Source organism: Pseudochaenichthys georgianus, chromosome 11, assembly GCF_902827115.2.
Source record: "Pseudochaenichthys georgianus chromosome 11, fPseGeo1.2, whole genome shotgun sequence".
NCBI lineage: Eukaryota > Metazoa > Chordata > Actinopteri > Perciformes > Channichthyidae > Pseudochaenichthys > Pseudochaenichthys georgianus.
In genome coordinates, this window is record NC_047513.1 from 2,311,148 (window position 1) to 2,337,432 (window position 26,285).

The window sequence follows — 26,285 nt, forward strand, 5'->3', positions numbered from 1 at the left end:
AGCCTCCTGCTGTGAGTCACAGTCTGACCCTTGACCTCTGTACAACAACACACAGGACGCCATCGACATGTTAATATTAACCTCACAGACGCGTCATCGATCACAGCCAAACACGTCGGCAAGTTTATCTGATGTCTGAATACATGAATACTATCTGACAGCAGCAGGAGCTATAAATACGGGGGCAGAGCCAGCATCAGAGAGGAGGCTACGAAGAGGAAGACACCGTTTCATCAACGAAGAAAGAGTCCTAGGAGCTGCACATAGCCACCACAGAAGAAAACATACTTGCGATCTTCTGGAGGACCTTCGTCATCTCTGTGAGTGACTTCACGTGTCCCTGTTCCGTAGTTAGAGCTTTGAGAAGTTCAGGGGTAGAAAACCATGCTCTGTGTTTTGCTCAGTTCCTGGAGATGGAGAGTGTTCGTGCGGCCGTCTACCTGTCCGTCTGTCTGTCCCTGCTGACCTCCCTGTGTCAGGGTCAAAGGTCACCGGAGATGCTCTTCGGACTCACAGACAAAGAGCTGGTGAGGCATCTGTCTGCGTACAGGATCTCCGCAGCGTATTTACATGCTTCTATTCTGAAAGAAACTAGCCATGTTGCTTTTTAAATGTTTAAATGATTAAAGAGAATGACTGTTAAGGTGGTAAAATGGTGATTTGAAGAACCTGCTCAAATATAATGTAATGAAAGATAAATATTAATACATGAACCTGGTTAAAGATTATTAGTCAAATATGTGTTGAACTTATTAAAATGGATTAATGTAATAAGGTTATAAAATGTTGGTTGAAACATGGTTAAATTAGAAATAACAAATGTAGTATATGTCGTAAAATCATACCTAATTAAGGTTGTAAGATTGTTGTATAAAAATGTTTTACGGGAAAATCTAAATGGAACTAATGAGGGTTCAAATGTTTTCAAATGTGTGGTTATTAATGTGGTAAATGATTATCTTATTCTGAAAATAACTTTTCATTTCTAATGTTTAGTGAAGTCATGTTGGAAAATGTTTTTCTAAATCTATAAAATATTATAATTATTAAAAACTATTAGGTGGTAAAATACGCATTTGAAAGGAATAAGAAGATGAACCTTTATTAATCCCCGAGGGGACATTCAGTTGTACAAAGCAGCAACAGGGTAAGTGTGAAAAAACAGGACAGCAAAGATTCACACAGATTAATAAAATCTAAAATAAATAAAATCAAGAAAAAATTAAACTGATAATAATAATAAAAAACTATAACATAGGAGATGAGTAAAAATAAGAGTAAAATAACTGTCAGCATGTACATATTTGGTCATCTAAGTTATAAAGTAATGTGAAAAGTGAAAATGGACATCTGTACACATAGTGACATATCTATCTACCTTTTTGGTCTACTACTAATAATATGTTAGCATGGGTTGTGGAAACAGTGTATATTTATGTCCAGTGATAAACTAACAAAGATAAACAATAATGAAGCTAAACATATATATTTTTAAATACTTACTGTATACATGATCTTAAATTAAGACAGATCAATCGTACTACTGTAGAGTTTTAAAATCAGTAAATAATGTTAATGTTGGTTAAAATATGGTTTAATTTGAAATAATAAACAAGGTAAATGTTGGAAAATTGCAGATAAATACATTTGCAAGATCATCATATTAAAATGATGTGTTTTATCTTCATCTGCTTATCATACTTAATAATATAAGTGAAATCTTATTCTAGTCATAGTATAATCTATCTATCTTTGAAAGAGCAGAACGGTGGTGGTGGCGAAGTCGATAGGGACTTGGCTTGGGAACTGGAAGGTCACCAATTCAAGTCCCCGAAAGACCAAGTGCTACCGAGGTGTCCCTGAGCAAGGCAACGTTCCCCACATTGCTCCCCGGGCGCCGTTCAAAATGGCAGCACACTGCTCCTAACACTAGGATGGGTCAAATGCAGAGAAATAATTTCCCCATGAGGGATTAATAAAAATTCATCTTAATCTTAAATACTGCCGTTTGTCAGAATATATTCTGCATACTTTACACACAACATGAGTTAATGTTAACAAATATAGAGTACAAATAAATTATATTGTTTTAGTAAGACTCAATAATTAGTGTGTGTGTGTGTGTGTGTGTGTGTGTGTGTGTGTGTGTGTGTGTGTGTGTGTGTGTGTGTGTGTGTGTGTGTGTGTGTGTGTGTGTGTGTGTGTGTGTGTGTGTGTGTGTGCAGGCTGTTCTCCTGGATCAGGCTGACAGCAGTGTGTCTCTCTCCGTGGAGAAGAAGGCCAGCGTCATCCCCCGGGTAACACCTGGGGCCTGTACTACGAACCTGGTTCAACCTAACCTGATATGTTTGAGTTAGCCGGTTGGCCTAATCCAAAACATACGCTCTCTCGCTAAACTGTACTACGACGCTGGTTATCAAGTAGATCTGGTATCTGGAGCATTCGACCAATCACAAACATGGAGAAGCGCACTGACAGCGCAGCGTCATACTTCCTGAATGAAAAGTCAACTATAATATTAATTAAATATGAAGAAGTTAAACTTTAAACATCCATGACTTAAACACTTTATCAGGATCAAAGCCTCAGAGCTGCACCTGCAAGGTGAACACAGCTGGGAACAGAACAAGTGTTTGAATGCGTACATTAACAGGTTTATGATCACTGCCCGTCTAAAACACGATCTGACTTTAATTACATTTGACTCGAGTGTTTCCTCAACTTAATGTGTTGCTTAAAATAATACTTCTGCATCCAGTCTGTGACGCTGTGAGTGTTGCATGGCCAGATACGGCTCAGCTGACTCAGATAAGAACATATGATACATTATGAAGTGATATGCCGCAGACTGTACTTAATGTACTCTGATCCGGTTACTTATGTTGTGGCAGATATTTAAGTAAGCTTTCTTAACGCTAATGTTATAATAGTCAGATTGCTCTGAAGATGGAGGTGATATTACATTCATGTTTACGTTCACACAGTCGGTGATTTTTGCCGACCGTCTTTCCTGCGACGGCAGCTTTTCTGTATTTCCTTTCTCCTGTAATATGACTTGATCGCTTTAAACTCTGCACACTGAGCTCTGATTGGTCAGCAGGCGGTGCTTTCACTGAGTTGAGCTCTTAGCCTGCAACCTAACCTGCTCCGGGGCAGGTTAGCCGCTCAGCATAAGTTACCATGGAGATCTAGCCTGCTAAGAAGAGAACCAGCGTCGCAGGACCGGAAACCTATGGGTGGAGATAAAACAAATACACGTGTGATGTTGTACTTTAGAAATCCATACAAACTTGTGAGGATTCAGAGGGTTTTAAACTTCATTATATCATGATTTCTGAGTTACTGGCCCGAAGTCCTGGCAGGAGTCTGTCTCTTAGCTAAAGAACAAAGCTGTGATCGTCCTCTGTGATCGCCCTCTGATCGCCCTCTGTGATCGCCCTCTGATCGCCCTCTGATCGCCCTCTGTGATCGCCCTCTGTGATCGCCCTCTGTGATCGCTTTCGTGCCCCCCTGTGGGGTGCCACAGGTTAGTGTCCCTCTTCCTCAGAGGGGGCTTTATGGCAGCATCCCCCTAGCACCCCGGCTTGGGACCTGCCCCTACTGCCGGATGCCCTATCATCTCCTCCCTTCGAGCCCCTGGCCCAGGTGGGGCTTAAGTGGCTGTCCACAAAGGCACCATTTGTGCTTGCCATAGCCTCAGGGAAGCGAGTTGGGGAGTTGCATGTCCTCTCCATAAACGATACTTACCCGAGGTGGGACTCTCAGGTGTTGCCCTTTGGGCAAATGTGGCATTCCTGCCCAAGGTGCTTCCAAACCCACTTCAATCAGCCTGTCCAGCTGGCACGCTTTGACATTCAGGAGAACGGCACGTCGGAGTTTCTGTGCCCTGTGGGTGCCCTAAGGGCGTATATTGAGGCTACTGCCTGTACCAAGCGGCAGCTCTCGGGTCTTCATAGGCCTGTGCCCACTCCCAGCAGGCCCAGGGGCCCCTCTAGCAGCCACACTCAGCCACCAGCTTACAGTGGTGGTCTGCGCAGGTCCCAGCGGCTCACTCATCCGCCTCCCGGGGGCTTTCGTGCCCCCTGTCGCCAGCCTTCTAGGCGGACTCGTGCCTCAGAGACTTACCGTCGCGCTCCAAGGAGCAGCTCTTTGTTTGCCATGGCGGCACAAAAAGAGGTTGGGCCCTCTAAATAGCGGCTGCCCCACTGGCTCGTCAATACCATCTCACATGCCTATGGGCCCAGTGGCCACCCCCTGCCATCAGGGCTGAGATGCCACTCTACAATGGGCATCTCAACATCTTGGGCTGCCCTGAGAGGGGTGCCCCTGAACACCATCTGCGCCGCGGCGTCGTGGGCATCGTTTGGCACATTCTCCAGGTTTTATCGGGTCAATGTCGCCACTCCGCATCCTTTGGGCGTGGTCCTTTTGCCGAGCTCCGCTGCTCCCAGTAGTGAGCAAGGGCTTGGATTCTTCATGACATGGTTGGTATAAGTCATCCAGTGCTAAAGCACCGCCTCTGGCGGTCAGTAGGGACGAAATAGAATGATAGTTACGTCTGTAACTACGGTTCTATGAGTCCCGGATGACTGCCAGAGTATCCTGTCACTCAGAATTCTTGTGTGCTCGCGAGAAGATTCTGGGTGCCGATCCTCTGACGACACCGGCATATATAGCCGGTGTCACATGGGTCACAGGTGACTTTGCTGTTATTTGTACTCAAGCTGCGCATGTGCGTGATGGACATATCCAGTGCTAAAGCACCGCCTCTGACGGTCATCCGGGACTCGTAGAACCGTAGTTACAGACGTAACTATCTTTCTTCCCAACCTAGTCTAAAAAAAAAAGTGTAATAACTACGTTGGTCCACAATGTAGGATGTAGTATTTCTACAAAAACGCCTCTGAAATTGTAAGATCCCTACGTTTTTTTTCACCATTCATTCCAATGGCTGGCGTCTATGTCACGTGATCTTCACATTTCTCCCTGCAGAAAAAAAAAAAAAACATGGCCGAAATTTTATTCTCGGTGTAAAATGCCTATTTTAAAGTTAGTTTGGCCATTAAAATGCCTTTTGATGTCATTTGCGCGAAATATGAGTTGTTATTTCAGATTATGTGTGCAGTGGATGTACATGATCTTTAGTTTAACGGCATTGTAATACACGGTTCGGCTGCATTACATATTACATATCTGCCGTAGTTCTCTATGTATAGAGCCCTGATGAGAAGACTTCTAGACAAACATGAGGAACTGCCGCCAACACTGAAAACGTGACGTGGATCATAAATATATCAGCAATTAAACAACATCTTACATTTATTTTCACACAATACGTCTCCTTGCAGTATCAACACTAATTCGGCTGACTTTTATATTTGATCCAATTGGTAGATAGGCTGTATTTACAACATAAAGGTGCACAGCTGATATAAAGGGACACCTAGTGGTTAAAGCATGTTATTGAATTTCATTATTTCTATTATTAGATATTAATAGGATCCCTATAAAGTATATTTATTACTCGTTATTCTCTACTAATACTTAATTAAAGACTGTATATAATGACTATTTTGCACATCCCTTTCAAGATTTCAAGATTTTCTAAGGTTTATTGACATATCATATACACAAACGGTGTAGTTATGCAATGAATGAAAAACTTTGTGTATACATCCAGCTATGTTGAAGCACTTATTTTAACTGATATTATACATATGTATTATATTATTATATAAGATGTATGTAGATAGTATAAGAAATGTGCAGAATATGACAGTTTAATGGTGGAGGTATACACACATATTGATAGATGTCTTGTAATGCACTGTTGAGGAACCTGCGACCAAAGTTTTTCATCTCCGGCCTTGTCAGGTATTGAACAATCAATAAATAAAGAACACAGAATTATTAAATATAAAACACAGAATTTGTGTGATTATACTAAATGATTTACAAATAAATACCACTGCATATTTACAACTGTTACACATGCAAATGTTTCCAACTTGGGATCAATAAAGTATATCTTATCTTAAGATGATCAATGGCTTCTGCCATATTTGCAAAATGTGCCTCTGAACCTTGACAAGTACATGTTTCAGGCTTATCAATGAACAACAGGAGGGGTCACAGACATAAGACCAGCTGTTAAATAAAGCTTTTCTGACCTTAGCTGGCATGTGGGTATATATATTAATGCTGCCCATTATGGGCACAAGCAATTTTCACCCATTTATTAATTATATGTTTTACATTTGAGTGTTTCCTATCCCCTAAACCTCCAGGGATGTACACAGTTTAATACTGGCAACTTCTTATTATGGGAAATAAGAAAACGTCTTTTAAAACTACAACTCCCAGTAGAGACGTGCCATAGAACATGTTGCGAAACACAATAGCCAGCATGTGTAGTTCTGGGGACACGGTGGACCCGTTCAAATCCAGTTTTGGACAGTCTGCTGTGGTTCCATCCCATTTCAAGTGCTGATCGACGCTCGGCGTAACCCTCGGAGCACACTCTCCAATCACAGAGCTTGAGGACTATCATGGGGTTTGTCAAGCGAAGCGGAGAGAATACTTACTTCCGGATGTAATATTCTCTAAAGCAAATGAGCTGCTCCGACCCTCGGTCATGACGGACTCCAACTTGTGTTTATTAATCAAACAAATAAATAAACACAAGGATAATTATGTGTTATTGTTGAGTAAATGGAGAATTGCACAGGGGAAAATAACGTATCTATGCCACAATTTTAGATGCGGATTTTGTTAAACTAATATGTTTGCGCTGTGGACCAACACTATACATTGACGGGGAAGAGAATAGCAATAAAGATAACACCATTAAACAGTTACACAAGCATTTCCACATGCATTTCCAAACATTTGGACTACCTATGTTGCAAATGTATTAACTTTTCAATTTACACACGGCATCTATTGCACGTCTGTCCGTCCTGGGAGAGGGATCCCTCTTCTGTTGCTCTCCCTGAGGTTTCTGCCATTTTCCCCTTTAAACTGGGTTTTCTTCGGAAGTTTTTCCTTGTACGATGTGAGGGTCTAAGGACAGAGGGTCTGAGGACAGAGGGTCTAAGGACAGAGGGTGTCGTATTGTCATACTGATATTCTGTACACACTGTGAAGACCACTGAGACAAATGTAACATTTGTGATATTGGGCTATATAAATAAACATTGATTGATTGACACAACATAACAGAAATAATATCGATAGCAGCGTCCCTAGCAACCACCTTGGTAACAATGAAAACGTTGTATAGACACAATTTCCTGAAGTAATCTTCGTAATAACTAGCAAACTAAAGATCATGTGCATCCACCGCACATATAATCTGAAATAACAACTCATATTTCTCGCATCTTGTGGCAGAACTTCAGTGTTAGTATTATTAGATCTCAGTGCTGCGTTTGACACTGTTGACCACAGCATATTACTAGACCGACTGGAAAACTGGGTGGGACTTTCGGAAACAGTTCTAAATTGGTTTGAATCCTACTTAAAGGATAGAAACAACTTTGTTTCTATAGGTAAATACACATCTGAGTTGACAAATATGACATGTGGGGTTCCTCAAGGCTCCATCTTGGGGCCTCTTCTCTTTAACATCTACATGCTACCACTGGCTCAGATAATGAAGAACAACAACATAAGTTACCATAGCTATGCAGATGACACACACATGTACGTAACAATTTCACCAGGAGACTATGCTCCAATTCAAACACTGAGTAAGTGCATTGAACAAATCAATGACTGGATGTGTCAGAACTTTCTCCAATTAAACAAAGAAAAAACTGAGGTAATGGTTTTTGGAGCCAAGGCAGAACGTTTAAAAGTTAGCGCTGAGCTTCAGTCTGGCAATGTTCAAAACAACAGATAAAGCCAGAAATCTAGGTGTAGTCATGGACTCTGACCTGAGTTTCAACAGTCACATTAAAACAGTTACTAAATCAGCCTACTATCACCTAAAGAACATATCTAGGATTAAAAGACTAATGTCACAGCAGGATTTGGAAAAACTTGTCCATGCCTTTATCTTCAGTAGACTCGACTACTGCAATGGTGTCTTCACAGGTCTCACTAAAAAATCTATTAGAAAGCTGCAGCTGATTCAGAACGCTCGAGTCCTCACTAACACTAAGAAAGTGGATCACATCACTCCTGTTCTGAAGTCTTTACACTGGCTTCCTGTGTGTCAAAGAATAGATTTCAAAATATTGCTGCTGGTTTATAAAGCACTGAATGGTTTAGGCCCAAAATACATTACTGACCTCCTGCTAAATTATGAACCATCCAGATCTCTCAGGTCTTCAGGGACTGGTCAGCTTTCTGTCCCCAGAGTCAGAACTAAACATGGTAAAGCAGCGTTCAGTTATTATGCTCCAAATATCTGGAACAAACTCCCAAAAATCTGCAGGTCCGCTGCAACTCTTACTACTTTTAAATCCAGGCTGAAGACTTTTCTTTTTGTCGCTGCTTTTAATTGAACTATTCATATTTTAGACTGCACTGTAACTTTTATCCATGTATTTTTCCTTTTAATGTTTATTTTATTAGCTTTTCTTTTCATTTTTTGTAAAGCACTTTGAATTGCCTTGCGTTAAAAATTTTAAGGCGAGACATGGCAGGCAAAAACATCGTTTTTCAAGTACTGGTCAATTTTGAGATGTTGTGCTATTTTGATTGTAACATGTTTTCTTTCAGGCACACTCAGCCACCAGCGTATGGTGGTGGTTCGCGGCGGCCCACTCAACTGCCTCCCAGTGGCTTTCGGGCCCCCGATCGCCGGCCTTCTAGGCAGCCTCTTACCCCAGCGCCTTACCGGCGCCCCCCAAGGGGCTCCAGAGGCCGGGGTGCGAGGCCCTGAAGCCCCGGGGCCGGCCGTCGGCTGCTTCTCCCAGCAGCAGCTCAGTTACTGGGCTGCCTGTACTTCCGACCCCTGGGTAGTTTCCATCCTAACCCGGGGATACGAATTGCAGTTCCGACGCCGGCCCCTAGCCTTCAACCGGGTCAGAATGACAGTTGTCAGCGACCCGTCGAAGGCCTTAGCTCTGGCCCAAGAGTTATTCGTCCTCTTGGCCAAGGGCGCAATCGAGCCGGTTGACCCTCTGTTTCAGACCGAGGGGTTCTACTCGGCGTACTTTTTTGTAACCAAGAAAGTCGGCGGATTCCGTCCAGTGCTGGACCTCAGGGGACTCAACAGATTCCTCAAGGTGCTGCCCTTTCATATGCTGACCACAACAGACACCCTTCGTGTTGTCACACAGGGGGAGTGGTTTGCAACCGTGGACTTGAGGGACGCCTACTTCCACGTGCCGATTGCACCCCATCACCGGAAGTTCCTGAGGTTCGCCATTCAGGGCCAACACTATCAGTTCCGGGTGCTTCCCTTTGGTCTCTCCCTCTCTCCAAGAGTGTTCACCAGGGTCGTGGCGGCAGCTCTCGCACCCCTGCAAAAGCAGGGCGTAAAGGTCCTGACGTATCTAGACGACTGGCTGGTCGGCGCGCCATCCCGGCCTCAAGTGACCCAGGATACGGCGCGCCTCTTGTCTCACGTAGCCCGGTTGGGCCTGAAAGTGAACATCGAGAAGAGTTGTATGGACCATGCCCAACAGGTTATTTACCTTGGGATGGTCCTAGACTTGGTCGCCATGAGGGCCTATCTGACACCTCGTTGTGTGGACGACATTTCCCACCTTCTTCCCACCTTCAGGCTGGGCAAGATGGTGCCTTACATCCAGTTCCTCAGGCTCCTGGGCACACTGTCGGCTGCCTCAGCCGTTGTGCCCTTAGGCCTGCTGTCTTTGCGCCCCATACAGATGTGGCTGAACAGCCTCCACTTGGATGCCAAGTGGCACAGGCACAGGAGAGTCAGGGTGTCACAGCTGTGCCTCTGCTCTCTGTCATGCTGGGGGGACAGGGCCTATCTTCTGATAGGTGCGCCCATGGGCGTCGTCCCATCCCGCCGGGAGCCTGTCACTGTGGATGCATGTCTCTCTGGGTGGGGTGCAGTGTGGCAGGGCAGAACTGCTCAGGGTCAGTGGTCCACCCAGGAGGGGGCGCACCATATCAATGTGCTAGAGCTTCGGGCTGTGCTGCTCGCACTCAAGCACTTTCTACCCCAACTGGCGGGCAGGCATGTGCTTGTTCGTTCGGACAAGATGTCCGCCGTTGCCCATATCAACCACCAAGGGGGCACCAGGTCCGTGCAGCTGCTCCAGCTTTCACAGAACCTCTTGTCTTGGGCGTCTCCCCGCTTGACCAGTCTGCGGGCAGCCTTTTTACCAGGAGACCGAAATCAGGTTGCGGATTTCCTCTCTCGGCACAAACCCCCATCAGGGGAGTGGAGGCTTCATCCAGAGGTGGTGGAGACAATTTGGAGCCTTTTTGGCAAGGCCAACGTGGACCTTTTCGCCTCGGAAGAATCGAGGCACTGCCCCCTCTGTTTCTCCTGGTCGGAGGTGACCAGCCCGATGGGGCAGGATGCTCTGGCGCACGACTGGCCAGACAGTCTCCTATATGCCTTCCCGCCACTGCCTCTGATATTGCAGACGCTTTACAGGGTTCTTACTCAGGGGCACAGGCTCCTTCTAGTCGCCCCCTGCTGGCCGGGGATAGTCTGGTTCCCACTGCTGCGCAGTGTCTGCTGCAGCCCACCATGGCGTCTCCCCGACAGGAAGGACCTTCTGTCACAGCTCGGGGGTCGGATCTGGCATCCCGACCCTCACCGCCTTCAGCTCTGGGCCTGGCCTCTGAGGGGCCAAACCCACTGTTGAGCGTTTTCACGGCATCTGTCAGGGAAACTATCCTGAAGGCCAGAGCACCATCCACTCGAGTACAGTACGAGTACACATGGAAGGTCTTCTCCCACTGGTGTTCGGGTAAGGCTGAGAATCCGGAGCGTTGCTCGGTGGCCACCATTTTAGAGTTTCTTTAGTCCCTTCTAGATAGTGGTCGTTCTCACTCCACCTTGAAGGTCTATACGGCTGCTATATCTGCCCGTCTTGTGGGAGTGGACGGCTGTCCCTGAAGGCAGCATTTCTGCTTGCCATGACCTCAGGGAAACGAGTTGAAGAGCTACATGCCCTCTCTGTGAGTGATACATGCCTGAGGTGGCACTCCGATGGCTCGGGTGTTGCCCTCTGGCCAAACGTGGCGTGCCCAAAGTGCTTCCACTAGCCCACTCCAATCGGCCTATCCAGCTGGCGCGCTTTAATGTCCCACAGGAGAACGGCACAACTGAGTTGCTGTGCCCTGTGCGTGCCCTAGAGGTGTATATTGGTGCTACGCCCATATACGACAGTCAGAGCAGCTCTTCATCTGCCATGGCGGCACGAGAAGGGGCTGTGCTCTCTCCAAACAGCAGCTGTCCCACTGGGTTGTGGATACAATCACACATGTTTATGGGGCCAGTGGCCGCCCCCCGCCATCAGGGGTGAGATGTCACTCTACAAGGAGCATCTCAACGTCTTGGGCTGCCCTGAGAGGGGTGTCCCTGGAGACTATCTGCGCTGCGGCGTCGTGGGCATCGTCTGGCACATTCTCCAGGTTCTACCGGGTCAATGGCGCCACTCCCCATCCTTTGGGCGTGGTCCTGTTGCCGAGCTCCGCTGCTTCCAGCTAGGTAAGCAAGTGTTCGGATTCTTCATGACATGGTTGGTATAGTCATCCAGTGCTAAAAGCACCGCCTCTGGCGGTCATTAGGGACGAAATATAACGATAGTTACGGCTGTAACTACGGTTCTATGAGTCCCGGATGACCGCCAGAGTTTCCGGTCACTCAGAATTCTTGTGTGCTCGCGAGAAGATTCCAGGAACCGATACACTAATGACACCGGCCTATGTAGCCGTAGTCACGTGGGTCACAGGTGACTTTGTTGTTATTTGGTACTCGAACTGCGCATGCGTGCGATGGACATATCCAGTGCTAAAAGCACCGCCTCTGGCGGTCATCTGGGACCCCAGAACCGTAGTTACAGCCGTAACTATCGTTTGCATGAGAAGACGACAACAATTGTCACTTGCACGAAGCAAGGTTATACAAAAAACAAATGACCCCGAACATGAAATACCTTCACGAAGTGCGTCGATGCGCAAGCTGTCATCCAAAGAACAGGAGGGTTTAGCTAGCGCCTCACTGCAATCTTTAAAGGTCGTTTTCTCAAAATGAGTTTTTCTACTATACTCTGAGTTCGAAATTTCAACTTCAGTAGCACGTACATACACCAAACCTTCCAGTTATATTCCTATCAATATTATGAAGGCTTTTACAGAAGGGTTTGTTCAGATATCATTCATAGCCTGAATTATACAACATTGTGTATACCTAAAATCATGGCGAAAATTGATATTTTAGGGCTGTTGACAGTATTTTCTGATTTATGGAGTGATAAAAAGAGATATCCAATATCCATTATGTAAAAGCCTTAGATACCAATATCACTACAAAATGAAACAAGAATTTTGAACCTGGCTTTATCCAAAGTTCAGATTTCGATTCCTGAAATGTGTTAATGTGCATATTTAATGAGATAATGGTTCATTTACATATTTAAACGTGCTATTTCAGAAAACTTGTAATACAAAAAATAATTGCCTTATTGTAGGTAATTAACTGGAGACATTTATAGCTGATACCTTTAAGTTAAAAAATTACCCTATTCACCTGGGGTGTCTCAAAATAGGCATTGTCCACCGAGAATTAAACGAATGTCGGCCATGTTTCTTTTTTCTGCAGGGAGAAATGTGAAGATCACGTAGGGATACATTGTGGACCAATGTAGTTACTACACGTTTTTTTGTGAGACTGGGTTGTTCTTCCTGATGGCACTGGTCTCCAGTCAGTGAGTATATGAGCCTTGTGCTGATTCCCTTAGCTTTATACACCTTTTGCTCATTCATGTATCAGAGTGATCACACTTTTACTGTATTTTTTATGAATTTTTAATGTTATAATTGTTACGGTGTATGTTGGAAGCAGGACCCAAATGCAGATATAAACTGAAAAAACTCCTTTATTTCAAAACTAGGGCCACCAGGGTGGGTGGAGGGGGTCTGGAGGACGGGACTGAACTGACCGCCCAGGGGCACGGCAGAGGACCAGGAAGGGGTCTCGGGCGGACGGCCCGGGGGCAAGGCAGAGGACCAGGAAGGGGTCTCGGGCGGACGGCCCGGGGGTAAGGCAGAGTCCAAAAAGGGGGATTCGGGCGGACGGCCCGGGGGCAAGGCAGAGGACCAGGAACGGGTCTCGGGCGGACGGCCCGGGGGTAAGGTAGAAGCCGAGAAGGGGGACTCGGGCGGACGGCCCGGGGGCAAGACAAAGTCCAAGGTGGGGGTAATGGAGGGGCGAAGGCCACCGCGGCCGGGAAAGTCAGGGGGCTGGGCTCGAGGGCGAAGGCCGTGACTCTCAGGGGCCAGGGATCGAGGGTGAAGGCCGTGGCTCTCAGGGGACCGGGATTGAGGGTGAAGACTCCGGCTCTCAGAGGGCCGGGCTCGAGGGCGAAGACCGGACAGCTCCGGAGGCCGGGCAGGAACCGGAGGCCGGGCAGGAAAGCGCTGATGGGACAGCTCCGGAGACCGGGCAGGACCCGGTGTCGGCCGGACAGAAACCGGAGCCGGTCGGACAGGCTTCGGCAGGATCTCCCACGGAAGTGGACCAGGAGTTGGCAGGAACCCCGGCGAGACAGGTGATGGACATGGGGCTGGCAGGGCCCCCGGTAGAACCTCCAACGGCACGGGATATAGGGTTGGCAGGACCCCCGGCAGGGGAGTAGACGGCGGGACCTCCAACGACACAGAACACAGGGTTGGCAGGACCCCCGGCAGAAGAGTAGTCTGCGGGACCTCCAACGGGACAGGACCTAGGGTTGGCAGGACCCCCGGCAGGGGAGTGGACGGCGGGACCTCCAACAGGACAGGACATGGAGATGGCAGGACCCCCGGCAGGAGAGTAGACGGCGGGACCTCCAACGGGACAGGACAAAGGGTTGGCAGGACCCCCGGCAGGAGAGTAGTCGGCGGGGCCTCCAACGGGACAGACATACGATTGGCAGGACCTCCGGCAGAGGAGTAGTCGACGGAGCCCCCAACGGGACAGGACCCGGAGTAGGGACCCGAGAGGAGACTCGAGAGGAGACTCGAGAGGGGAACCAAGGGGGAACTCGAGAGGGGACTCGAGAGGGGACTCGAGAGGGGACTCGAGAGGGGACTAGAGGAGGGACTAGAGGAGGGACTAGAGAAGGGAACTAGAGAGGGGACTCGAGAGGGGACTCGAGAGGGGACTCGAGAGGGGAACTAGAGAGGGGACTAGAGGAGGGACTAGAGTAGGGAACTAGAGAGGGGACTCGCGAGGGGAACTAGAGGAGGGACGAGAGGAGGGACTAAAGGAGGGACTAAAGGAGGGACTAGAGTAGGGACTAAAGGAGGGACTAGAGGAGGGACTAGAGGAGGGACTAGAGAAGGGAACTCGAGAGGGGAACTCGAGAGGGGACCTAGAGCAGGGACTAGAGCAGGGACTAGAGCAGGGACTAGAGCAGGGACTAGAGGACGGACTCCAGAGGGGACTCCAGAGGGGACTCCAGAGGGGACTCCAGAGGAAACTCCAGAGGAAACTGGAGAGGGGACTGTGGCAGCTGGGGCCGGAAACCTGGCTGTAAGGTCCGGAGCGGAAGCCTGGACCCTGGCTGTGTAAGCCAGGTAATGCGAGCTTGGCTTTGCGCCTCCTCTTAGCAGCCGCCTGTGGCATCAAAAAAGCTGAATCCACTGGGTCCATCTTTGGTCGGTTCGTAATGTTACGGTGTATGTTGGAAGCAGGACCCAAATGCAGATATAAACTGAAAAAACTCCTTTATTTCAAGGCTAGGGCTAGGGATATAAACAAAGACAAAACAGAACACTCACCGACGAACTAGTCATGACACAAGACGAACCGACATTGAACACTGGGAGACAGGGGAATTTAAACACAGGGTAACTAGACACAGGTGGGAACAATCAGGGGTGGGGCCAACACTGATGAGCACAGGAGACACACAAGGAGTGATAGGTGAAAACAATCAGACAACTAGACACACCAGGGAACTAACGACAGAAGGAAAAACACAGGGAAAAAGACCAGACAATATACCAGGAGGAAAATACCCATAACCAGACATACACAACTACAAACGTGACAAAACATGAGAATCCTGACAATAATAGTTTCCTTAAAATAGTTCTCTACCTGTGTTTTACATTTTTGTTTTACTTTACTTTTATGTGTACACCAAGTCAAATTCCTTGTACGTGTCAACCTACCTGGTAATAAACCTGTTTCTGAATCTGATTCTAATAAGATATACGATAATACATTAAATAAACATTACACATATGATCTATCTGATGAACCAGCAGAGCAGGAAACACAAAGGACATGAATGGATGAATGACTGGATGAAGGAATGAAGGAATTAATGGATGAATGAGATGTGATTGATTGACAGCTGAGGCCTGTACAACGAAGCAGGATTTCCGCTTAGCCGGCTAACTTCAGGGAGAACTCTGTCTCTGTCTCTCTCTCCTGTCCCCCTCTCTCCTCTCTCTCTCCCTATCTCCTGTCTCTCTCTCTCCTGTCCCCCTCTCTCCTCTCTCTCTCCCTATCTCCTGTCTCTCTCTCTCCTGTCTCCCCCTCTCTCCTATCTCTCTCCCTCTCTCCTGTCTCTCTCTCCTGTCTCCCTCTCCCCCTCTCTCTCTCCTGTCTCTCTCTCTCTCTCTCTCTCTCTCTCTCCTCTCTCTCTCTCTCTCTCTCTCTCTCTCCTGTCTCCCTCTCAGTGTGATGTGGGCGAGCGATGTGCGATGAGACATGGTCCCCGTATCGGTCGGCTGTGTGACTGTCTGAGAGGAACGGCCTGCAACACCTTCTTCCTGCGCTGCTACTACACACACACACACACACACACACACACACACACACACACACACACACACACACACACACACACACACACACACACACACACACACACACACACACACACACACACACACACACACACACCCACACACACACACACACCTGTCTCGCCTGTCTCTCTGCACGTCTCTGTTTCAGTTTCAGTGTCTGTCCCTCAGATTCATTTATTTTTCTTAAAATAAAGATTCTTCATTAAGCTGCTCGGCTCACATGACTCCATCATTTAAAGTACCTGCATAACAAATATACACAGTACAAGTTCCTGAAGTCAAAGTATTTGCAGTAAATGTATCTGAAGTAACATGTTACTGTATGAAGTAAAAATATACATGATTAAAGTATCTGCAGTAGAACTATACACAGTTCAATCAGGAAAGACTTGTTTTGATGTAACAATATATATTTATTGCCAATAATACACGAATGTAATGGTGTTTTGGCGATTAGACCCAAGGCCTCGACGTCTTCTAAAACAGACTGGACAGCAGCACGCCTTCTCTTGAACCTTTATTAACACCAACGCTGATGACAACAGCTGCAGCGTCAAACACGGGGAAACCAGGTGGCTCTCATAGTGAGAAATGTGTCCTAAGCATAGACTGCATATATAAATGGACGTAGGGTTCATGACGTCACCCATAGGATTCTGCAGAGTTGCAGAGAAGTCCTTAGTAGGCGGAGTCGGCCACTAACGGCTCGACAGTGACGTCAGAGTTCAACTCCCGCCTGCTCCAAATAAGGGCAAAGAGGCGGAGCCGAGGGGGGACCTGCTGCCACCGAGCTGGAAGTTCCAGAGCTAGCTGAAGCCATAGATATATATTATAAACACTAGATGGCTCATGGGAGATTTTCCAGCGTAGCTGACCGGCCGCCATCTTGCCACAGTCAACAGTTACGGCCCATCCACACTACAGCTTCGACAGCTTCACAAACGGTTTCCAACGCGTCTGTCCATTCACTTTGAATGGGATGACGTCACGTTGCCTCGCTTTTCGCCGAACTGAATTGTGGGTAGCATCGCGGTCCGTCTCCGGCGTCTCCGGAGTAGCCAGCACCAGCCAATCAAATCCCGTTTCTGAAAATCTGACAGCTCAAGCCCTAGCCAATCAAACCGCGTCTAAGCTGGGAGAGATATCCCGCCGTTCATTTCTATATTTCCAAAAAAGATGGAGGAGAAACTAACTATCGCCGTAGGAAATCACCCGGTTTTGTATGACCAGACCCTCTTCACCTACCGGGATACAAACCGGAGGAACCAGGCATGGAGGGAGGTGGCAGAGACAGTGGGTGAAACTGGTAGGTTTTCGCCTGTTTGGGTAGTTTATATATATATATATATATATATATATATTGCTCGCATAAAATCCCCGGGGTTTTTTGTTTTGTATGTCGGGGGCGGGAGATTCATGTGATTGGTTGTTGGTTGCGTTGCTCGAATAAAATCCCCAAGCTTCACACACGCCCAGCTCCAACCTTTTTTTTAAGCTGGAGTGTGGACGCTCCGTTACTCTGATTCGTGTTATGGTAGCTGTTGTAGGTGAGTGATCTGCACAACAATACTCTTAACTCGCTGAAATCTTGACTGATTTACAAACGGTTTGGTTTATTATAAACATTATTAGCATGGCTATGATACAGGATGCTTGGACATGTTGAAATTGCAGCTTTTCTTTGTGTATGTGGTTGTATTTATTAGCTGGCTAATAACAAGAGGCTGTGAGTGAGACCTAGTATTACAAACGAAATATTGGGCTACCAGTAATCTCGAACCGTCAGTTTAAAAAAGAAAAAGCGATACCGTTCCGTTAAATATCAATAATTTCGAACATCGCGGGGAAATTCCTTCGACTCATTTTGAAGTTTTGGGGGAAGCCGGAAGTGACGTCAATGCGGGAACGCTTTGAGAGCCAAACACGGACAAAGTGTGTTGTCATGCGTAGAAATGGTGAATTACTGAGTTTAGGCACGTTAATAACGTTGTAATGAAGTTGACTACAGTATATTCATATTTGTCAGTGCTTTCATGTCAATGCGGCGACATAAACATAAATGATCGTGGTGAAGATGATGATTACATTAGGATTACAAATCGGGAGTGAGAGCTGCTGAATTTCCTCCCGTCGGATGTGATATAAAAACAAATCGACTATTTTTGTGGTTGTAAACTCAAGTGGATGAAACTACATTTATTAGTGCTTTCATGTCAATTCGGCGAACATATGATACATTAAATGATCGTTTGTTTGAGCCGGTCTGCATTTCCTGATGAGAAAACAATCCGATGCTTTTTGTAGTTGTAGTACACCAACAACATGGATTAAACGTGTGTTTTTTTTACCACAATGTTGGGGAAAGTAATGGATAAAATGCACGGATTATTATAATTATTCCCACTCCGATCGGGACACTAGGTCCACCGTTTCCCCGCAGCGAGGCTCCCCCCGTTGACAGTTTACGTGGGCTGGGTGCAGTGGCGGACTGGCCATCGGGACGAATCCCGATGGGCCGGTACCGAAGTGGGCCGGTCGGATAAGTCACCAGCACATCCCCCATAGGCGGCGAGTGAGGCTCAGGTTTGAGAAGGCTAAATAACTTATTTTACCTGACACTGCCCGCCTCCGGCGTCTATAGAAAAGAGATCCACTCAGTGTGCGGAGTTTAAATCTCTCAAGTCATATTACAGGATAAAGGAAATACAGTTTAAACTGCCGTATGCAGAGAAGACGCCGACGTGTCGCACTTATCATTCATATTACATCATCAATCAGATCATCGATCATATAATATCATAATATATCATATATCTCCTGATCTGAGTCAGCTTCTCCAGCCTCATCTGGCCGTGCAACACTCACAGTGTCACAGACTGTATGCAGAAGTATTATGTAACACATTATGTTGACGAAACACTCGAGACAAATGTAATTAAAGTCAGATCCACTCGTGTCTTAGACGTGAACGCGCTCTCAGCTGGAGAGAGAAACCCTGGCTTGATTTACCGAGTTGATAACCAGCGTCGTAGGACCGCTTAGCGAGATCTCGTTTGTTAGTTTGTTGTTGTTAGTTTGTTTGTTACTCAAACATATCCAGGGTCTGTTGAACTGGCTTCGTAGTACAGGGCACAGGTGGCTAGCAGCGCTAATGTCAAAGACAGAGACATTATACATTATATTTGTATTTTTACCAGGATGCAGTGACACAAATATTTACATATTTACATTTACTATCTACAGCTGCCGCCGCCCCTGAAATCCCCACTCCCCCCGTTGACAATTTACTAGCGGTACCGAAGGGGGCCGGTCGAGAGTCCCGGGATGATTTGTAGTCCCATTCCACCACTGGCTACATGACCGTATGATCGCCCATATTGACGCACCTCATTCCTAAACTTCTAACAGATACAACATAAACCGATCCTTCAGCCTCATATGAGCTCTCAGACACGTTCAACATTAACCTGTCATCGCTGTCTGAGCTTGCTGCTGTGTGCGCCGTCGTGCGTTTACATCTGACTGTATATATATATAAAGGTTTACATGCAGATGCTGGGATCCTGAACGGTGCAGCTGGAGCGCTGTGCCCGCAATGACGTCACCCATCATTTGGCGGGACTTGAAGAATCCGCGAGAAGATTCAGAAAATTGTCAACATTGAAGGCAGATTAATGGTTATCAAAGTACAAATATCCAAAATCAGTTCAGTAACGGTTTTCAAGGGGACAATATGTACTCAAATTGATGGGTTTGGATGATGGGGGAAAACCGTGTCACCGGCTCTTTAAGTTACACATGATTTCTTCCAAGTGGTTTGGCTTGTTAAAAACATCTTGCATTATCCATCCATCCATCCATCTTCTCCCGCTTATCCGTGGTCGGGTCGCGGGGGTAGCAGTTCCAGCAGAGAGCCCCACACTTTCTTTTCCCTGGCGACATCAACCAGCTCTGACTGGGGGATCCCAAGGCCCTCCCAGGCCAGCGAAGAGATATAATCCCTCCACCTGGTCCTAGGTCTACCCCTTGGTCTCTTCCCAGCTGGACGTGCCTGGAACACCTCCCTTGGGAGGCGCCCAGGTGGCATCCTAACTAGGTGCCCGAACCACCTCAACTGGCTCCTTTCGACGCGAAGGAGGAGCGGCTCAACTCCGAGTCCCTCCCTGATGACCGAACTTCTCACCTTATCCCTAAGGGAGACACCAGCCACCCGGCGGAGGAAACCCATCTCGGCCGCTTGTATCCGCGATCTCGTTCTTTCGGTCATGACCCATCCTTCATGACCATAGGTGAGGGTAGGAACGAAAATGGCCCGGTAGACAGAGAGCTTTGCCTTCTGGCTCAGCTCCCTTTTCGTCACAACGGTGCAGTAAAGCTGTCAGGATTCTCATGTTTTGTCACGTTTGTAGTTTTGTATGTCTGGTTATGGGTATTTTCCTCCTTGTATATTGTCTGGTCCTTTTCCCTGTGTTTTTCCTCCCGTCGTTAGTTCCCTGGTGTGTCTAGTTGTCTGATTGTTTTCACCTGTCACTCCTTGTGTGTCTCCTGTGCTCATCAGTGTTGGCCCCACCCCTGATTGTTCCCACCTGTGTCTAGTTACCCTGTGTTTAAATTCCCCTGTCTCCCAGTGTTCAATGTCGGTTCGTCTTGTGTCATGACTAGTTCGTCGGTGAGTGTTCTGTTTTGTCTTTGTTTATATCCCTAGCCCTAGCCTTGAAATAAAGGAGTTTTTTCAGTTTATATCTGCATTTGGGTCCTGCTTCCAACATACACCGTAACAAAAGCGACTGCAGTACCGCTCCCGCTGCTCCGATTCTCCGGCCCATCTCACGCTCCATTGTTCCCTCACTCGAGAACAAGACCCCGAGATACTTGAACTCCTTCACTTGGGGTAAGGACTCATTCCCTACTTGGAGTGGACAGTCCATCGGTTTCCTGCTGAGAACCATGGCCTCAGATTTGGAGGTGCTGATCCTTATCCCAGCCGCTTCACACTCGGTTGCGAACCGATCCAGTGAGTGCTGAAGGTCGCAGACCGATGAAGCCATCAGAACCACATCATCTGCAAAAAGCAGTGGTGCAATCCTTAGTCCACCGAACTGCAGACCCCCTCCCCCACGACTACGCCTCGAAATCCGATCCATGTATATTACAAACAGGATTGGTGACAAAGCGCAGCCCTGGCGGAGGCCAACCCTCACCGGAAATGGGTCCGACTTCCTGCCGAGGACCCGGACACAGCTCTCGCTTTGGGAGTACAGAGATTGGATGGCCCTGAGTAGAGACCCCCTCACCCCATACTCCCGCAGCACCTCCCACAGTAACTCCCTGGGAACTCGGTCATACGCCTTCTCCAAGTCTACAAAACACATGTAGACCAGATAAGCGTACTCCCATGCCCCCTCCAGGATCCTTGCGAGAGTAAAAAGCTGATCCGTCGTTCCACGACCAGGACGGAATCCGCATTGTTCCTCCTCAATCTGAGGTTCGACAATCGGCCTGACCCTCCTTTCGAATACCTTAGAGTGAACTTTCCCGGGGAGGCTGAGTAGTGTGATGCCTCTGTAATTGGCACACACCCTCTGATCCCCCTTTTTGAAAAGGGGAACCACCACCCCGGTCTGCCACTCCTTCGGTACTGTTTCCGACTTCCACGCAACGTTGATGAGACGTGTCAACCATGACAGTCCCTCAACACCCAGAGCCTTCAGCATTTCCGGGCGGATCTCATCCACCACCGGGGCTTTGCCACTGTGGAGTTGTTTAATGACCTCAGTGACCTCCCCCCGGGAGATTGGTGTTGATCCCCCGTCATACTCCAGCTCTGCCTCTAACATAGAGGGCGGAGTTGTCAGGTTCAGGAGTTCCTCAAAGTGTTCCTTCCAACGCCCTAACACTCCATCAGTAGAGGTCAACAACGTCCCATCCTTACTGTACACAGCTTGGATGGTTCCCTGCTTCCCCCTCCTGAGGTGTCGGACAGTTTTCCAGAACAACTTTGGTGCCACCCGAAAGTCCTTCTCCATGTCTTCTCCGAACTTCTCCAACACCCGCTGCTTTGCCTCGGCCACGGATGAGGCTGCTGCCCTTCTGGCCTGTCGGTACCTTGCAACTGCTTCGGGAGTCCCCCAGAATAACATATCCCTGAAGGCCTCCTTCTTCAGTCGGACGGCTTCCCTGACCACCGGTGTCCACCAGGAGGTTCGAGGGTTACCGCCCCTTGAGGCACCTAGGACCTTGAGACCACAGCTCCCAGCTTCGGCAATAGAGGCTTTGAACACCGACCACTCTGGTTCAATGTCCTCAACCTCCACAGGAATGCCTGAAATGCTCCGCCGGATGTGTGAGTTGAAGGCCTCCTGAACTTGGGCCTCCTCCAGACGTTCCCAGTTCACCCGAACTACACGTTTGGGCTTACCAGGTCTATCCAGAGGCTTCCCCCGCCACACGACCCAACTCACCACCAGATGGTGATCAGTTGACAACTCCGCCCCTCTCTTTACCCGAGTGTCCAAAACATACGACCTCAGGTCCGATGATACGATAACGAAATCGATCATGGACCTTCTGCCTAGGGTGCTCTGGTACCACGTACACTTATGAGCATCCTTATGTTCGAACATGGTGTTTGTTATGGCCAATCCGTGACTAGCACAGAAGTCCAGTAACAAACCACCACTCCGGTTCAGATCAGGGGGGCCGTTCCTCCCAATCACGCCCCTCCAAGTGTCTCCATCATTGCCCACATGTGCGTTGAAGTCTCCCAGCAAGACTAAAGAGTCCCCTTCAGGAGCCCCATACGGGACTCTTTCCAGGGTCTCCAAGAAGGCCGTATACTCTGAACTGCTGTTGGGTGCATAAGCACACACAACAGTCAGAGTTTTCCCCCCCCATAACCCGCAGGGGTATGGAGGCGACCCTCTCGTCCACTGAGACAGCCCACGCTGTGCGTAGAGGTGAGCTCAACCAGATCCAACTGGTAACGCTCCACCTCCCGCACAAGCTCCGGCTCCTTCCCCCCCAGAGAGGTGACATTCCACGTCCCCAAAGCCAGCTTCTGTCGCCCAGGTCTGGTCCGTCAAGACCCTTCGCTTACACTGCCACCCTTCTGGCAGCACACCCGACCCCTTCGCTGTTTCCCGTAGGTGGTGGGCCCGCGGGACGGAGAAGAGGAGGTGTTGGCCACGTTGCCTTTTCGGGCTGGACCCGGCCGGGCTCCGTGGCAAGCCCGGTCACCAGACGCTCGCCGACGAGTCCTCCTTCTGGGACTGGCTCCAGAAAGGGACCCTGGGCTTCCTCCGGGCCGGGTATCCTCACTTCTTGTTGTTTCTTTCATGAGGTCTTTTGAACCAATCTTAGTATGGCCCCTTGCCTGAGACCAATTTGCCATGGGAGACCCTACCAGGAACACAAGGTTCCAGACAACACAGCCCCCAGGTTCATCAGGGCACACAAACCTCTCTACCACGGTAAGGTGCTGGTTCTTCAGAGAGGACAAAAACCAACAGAATCTAATATAGAGTTAAATGCAATAGTAAGGCTATCATCGTCAACATGAATATTAAAGTCACCTACGATAATTACTTTATCTGTTTTAAGTACCAAAGTTGATAAAAACTTGAAAACAAGTGAAAACAATTCACTCACAGATCCATAATCATGAAGGTGGAACCTAACTATATTCATAATAATATGTATTGCAGCCAGGGGTAGAAACATGTTTTTTTCTGCTGTAAAGTTGGGCATTTTAACATGGGGGTCTATGGAAATTGCTCCTTTCTGCAGCCAGTCCCTATCGGCCAATATATGAACTGCAGTGTGTGGCACTTCCGTATTGGCGTCCCGGCTCTTCCCCAGAGTTTTGCCGCTTGGTCCTAAGTCCCTGACATGACTCAGCATTATACAACTTTCTGTTTCCTCCTCCGGAATGTGTTGAACATGTTTCGCTAAGAAACCTGAAACAAGGGCTTCGGTTAACATAAACTTCTGTTCTACTACATTAAATACGTCAGTAAATACCCCACTGGTCAATTTAAAAACAGAGGTTGCTAACAAGTTTCTAAATGAGACGACTAAACGTCATCACGCTCAAAATTATCCGCCTTTAGCTTAGCGGTGGTGACGTGAAGTCATGTGACAGTGCTGTAATTTTTCTGCATCATGGATGTATAAAGACAAGGTGCCGTCCCCATGTTAACAACGTTGAAGTAATATCACGTCCCGATATGGGCTGTTTATTATACCACTAAGAATTAGGTAACCACCTTTCTCCAGTGGGAAAGTAACAAGTACATATACTCAAATACTGTACTTATGTACAAAGAGTGACAAACTAAATAACAAGCTATTAGGCTACATATTTTTCTCTAGTTTATTATTTTTAAATCCATAGTCAACTAGTATTACAAGTTTAATTAAAATGTAGTCAGCTGCGCATAACTGAGATCTTCATATTAAAAAAGTGATATTTTCATCTATCTACTTGAAAACATTTGCTCTATGAAGCAAATTCATATGTTTGCTGGTTAAAAACGCAGAGGGTGATGCTGCATTGATGCTTTCATCATGTGGAAGTGGGTTAGATCTCAACTGGGTTGGAAAAAGAATAGACGCTACAGGGTTGGACTTCAAAAATAAAACAGGTCTTAGGGTTAAAGCCTTTACACAGCAGGTAAAATGGTAAATACTCTTTAACAAATGTTTTTATATGTCTAGGGCCTTTATTGTGAAAGGTAAGAAGGGAAGGATAGACATGGCCTACAGTTGAATTGTCAAAAATGCAGGTCCTATGTCTTTTTCTATCCACTTTTCCATAACCTCAGAAAAGTAGCAGCAACATGAAACACAGCAGCAGGAACATGAACGCAGCAACAGCAAGTGAACACAGCAGTGGCAGCAGCAGCATTAGCGAGGCAGAGGCAGGAAGACCTGGCAGCTTGAATAGAGCAGCATGTTTATGAGACTGTGATTGGTTGGTTCTAAGAGGAACGAGGTGCGTCACGTGTTAATGTATCATTGGTGCTCGAGTTGACTTCCTGAACTAGCTCGCAGGCTTCACCCCATTTATTGGAATGATATATTAGAGAAATAATTACTAAGTAGCAGATGAATGTTATGGATGTTGTTTCAACAGTTCAGGTGTTTCGCAGTCTTATTGCCTGTGGTATGAAACAGTTCTTGAGTCTGGTGGTTTTAGTCCGGATGCTGCGGTACCGCCTGCCAGACGGCAGCAGACTGAACAGTTTGTTGCTGGGGTGATGGGGGTCTTTTGTAATCCTGAGGGCTTTCTTCCTGAGCCGCTGGGAGTGAAGGTCCTCCATGGATGGCAGCTCCGTCCTGGTGATGTTCTGTGCAGTTTTCACCACTCTCTGTAAAGCCTTACGATTGAGAGCGGTGCTGCTGCCGTACCAGGCCGTTGATCTCGTAACAAATTAAAGGCAACTAAAACAATGTATGATATTTTTCATACAAGTAATATGAAGATCAATTCTGCATGTAGTTTTCATGGAAAAATTCAAATATACAGGTATATATTAAGTATAAAAACTGCCCATAGTGTGTAATAACCTTTAGCAAGTTAGTTAGCAGTAACCAGAGTTAAATAACTTCATTATGACTTCATCCTGTCTGTTCCGTGGATCTGACTCATTATTTCAGCTGATGAATAAAACTGTGTGTGATTCAGAGAACCATCAAAGGTTTTAATACAATTTAAGATAATTCACAGATCAGACACACATTTGATCCAAGAGCATCACAGAGACAGGATGACATAAAGGCCCAATCCCAAACCACGCCCTACACCCTACCCCTACACACTACCCCTCCGTTTGCGCGTTCGCGCGGAGGGTCCGCCACATTAAGTGCTGTTCCAAAGCAACGAGTGTGGAGTGGTGTGGAGTGGTGTGGAGGGGGAGTGGGCTATCAAGCCCTCAAACAGCGAGTCTGCATCGGTGCTGACTTGAGACCGGTCTCTACCTGACCGGAGTCACGCTGTGTGTGTCCGTCAGGAAACAAGCTGTTAACAAGTAGTTCCAGCAAACATCCACTGATAAACTGCGATGTTAACAACCTCATGATGACCTCATATGTTTTTAACTTAGGATCAAACCTGTGTTTAGTCTAGAAAAAGGTAAATGTGAGCATTTTATTATAAAGTTGTGTATATTTACAGACTGCAAAAACTAAGAAGCTTATAAACATCAGGTTTAAAACTAAAAGAGCTTTGACAAAAAAGCAACACAATTAAAGATGTTTTTTGTCAAAGAGATGCTGATTTGAAACCGTTGTTACACAGTTACGACATTTCCTGTTTCTGCCGG

The 26,285-nt window shown here is 47.2% G+C and overlaps 1 protein-coding gene across 1 annotated transcript in view; it reads left to right on the forward strand.

Annotated features, from left to right (window-relative positions):
- Positions 1 to 217: 217 nt before the first annotated feature.
- The window catches only part of LOC139434853 (cocaine- and amphetamine-regulated transcript protein-like), a 36,915-nt gene continuing 10,847 nt past the window's right edge, over positions 218 to 26,285 (forward strand). Inside the window, exons 1-4 of the mRNA XM_071204907.1 lie at positions 218 to 320; positions 405 to 546; positions 2,233 to 2,297; positions 15,832 to 15,931. Coding sequence (XP_071061008.1) covers positions 414 to 546; positions 2,233 to 2,297; positions 15,832 to 15,931 — 298 coding nt within the window. The 5' untranslated portion in view covers positions 218 to 320; positions 405 to 413. The remainder of the gene's footprint in view (positions 321 to 404; positions 547 to 2,232; positions 2,298 to 15,831; positions 15,932 to 26,285) is intronic.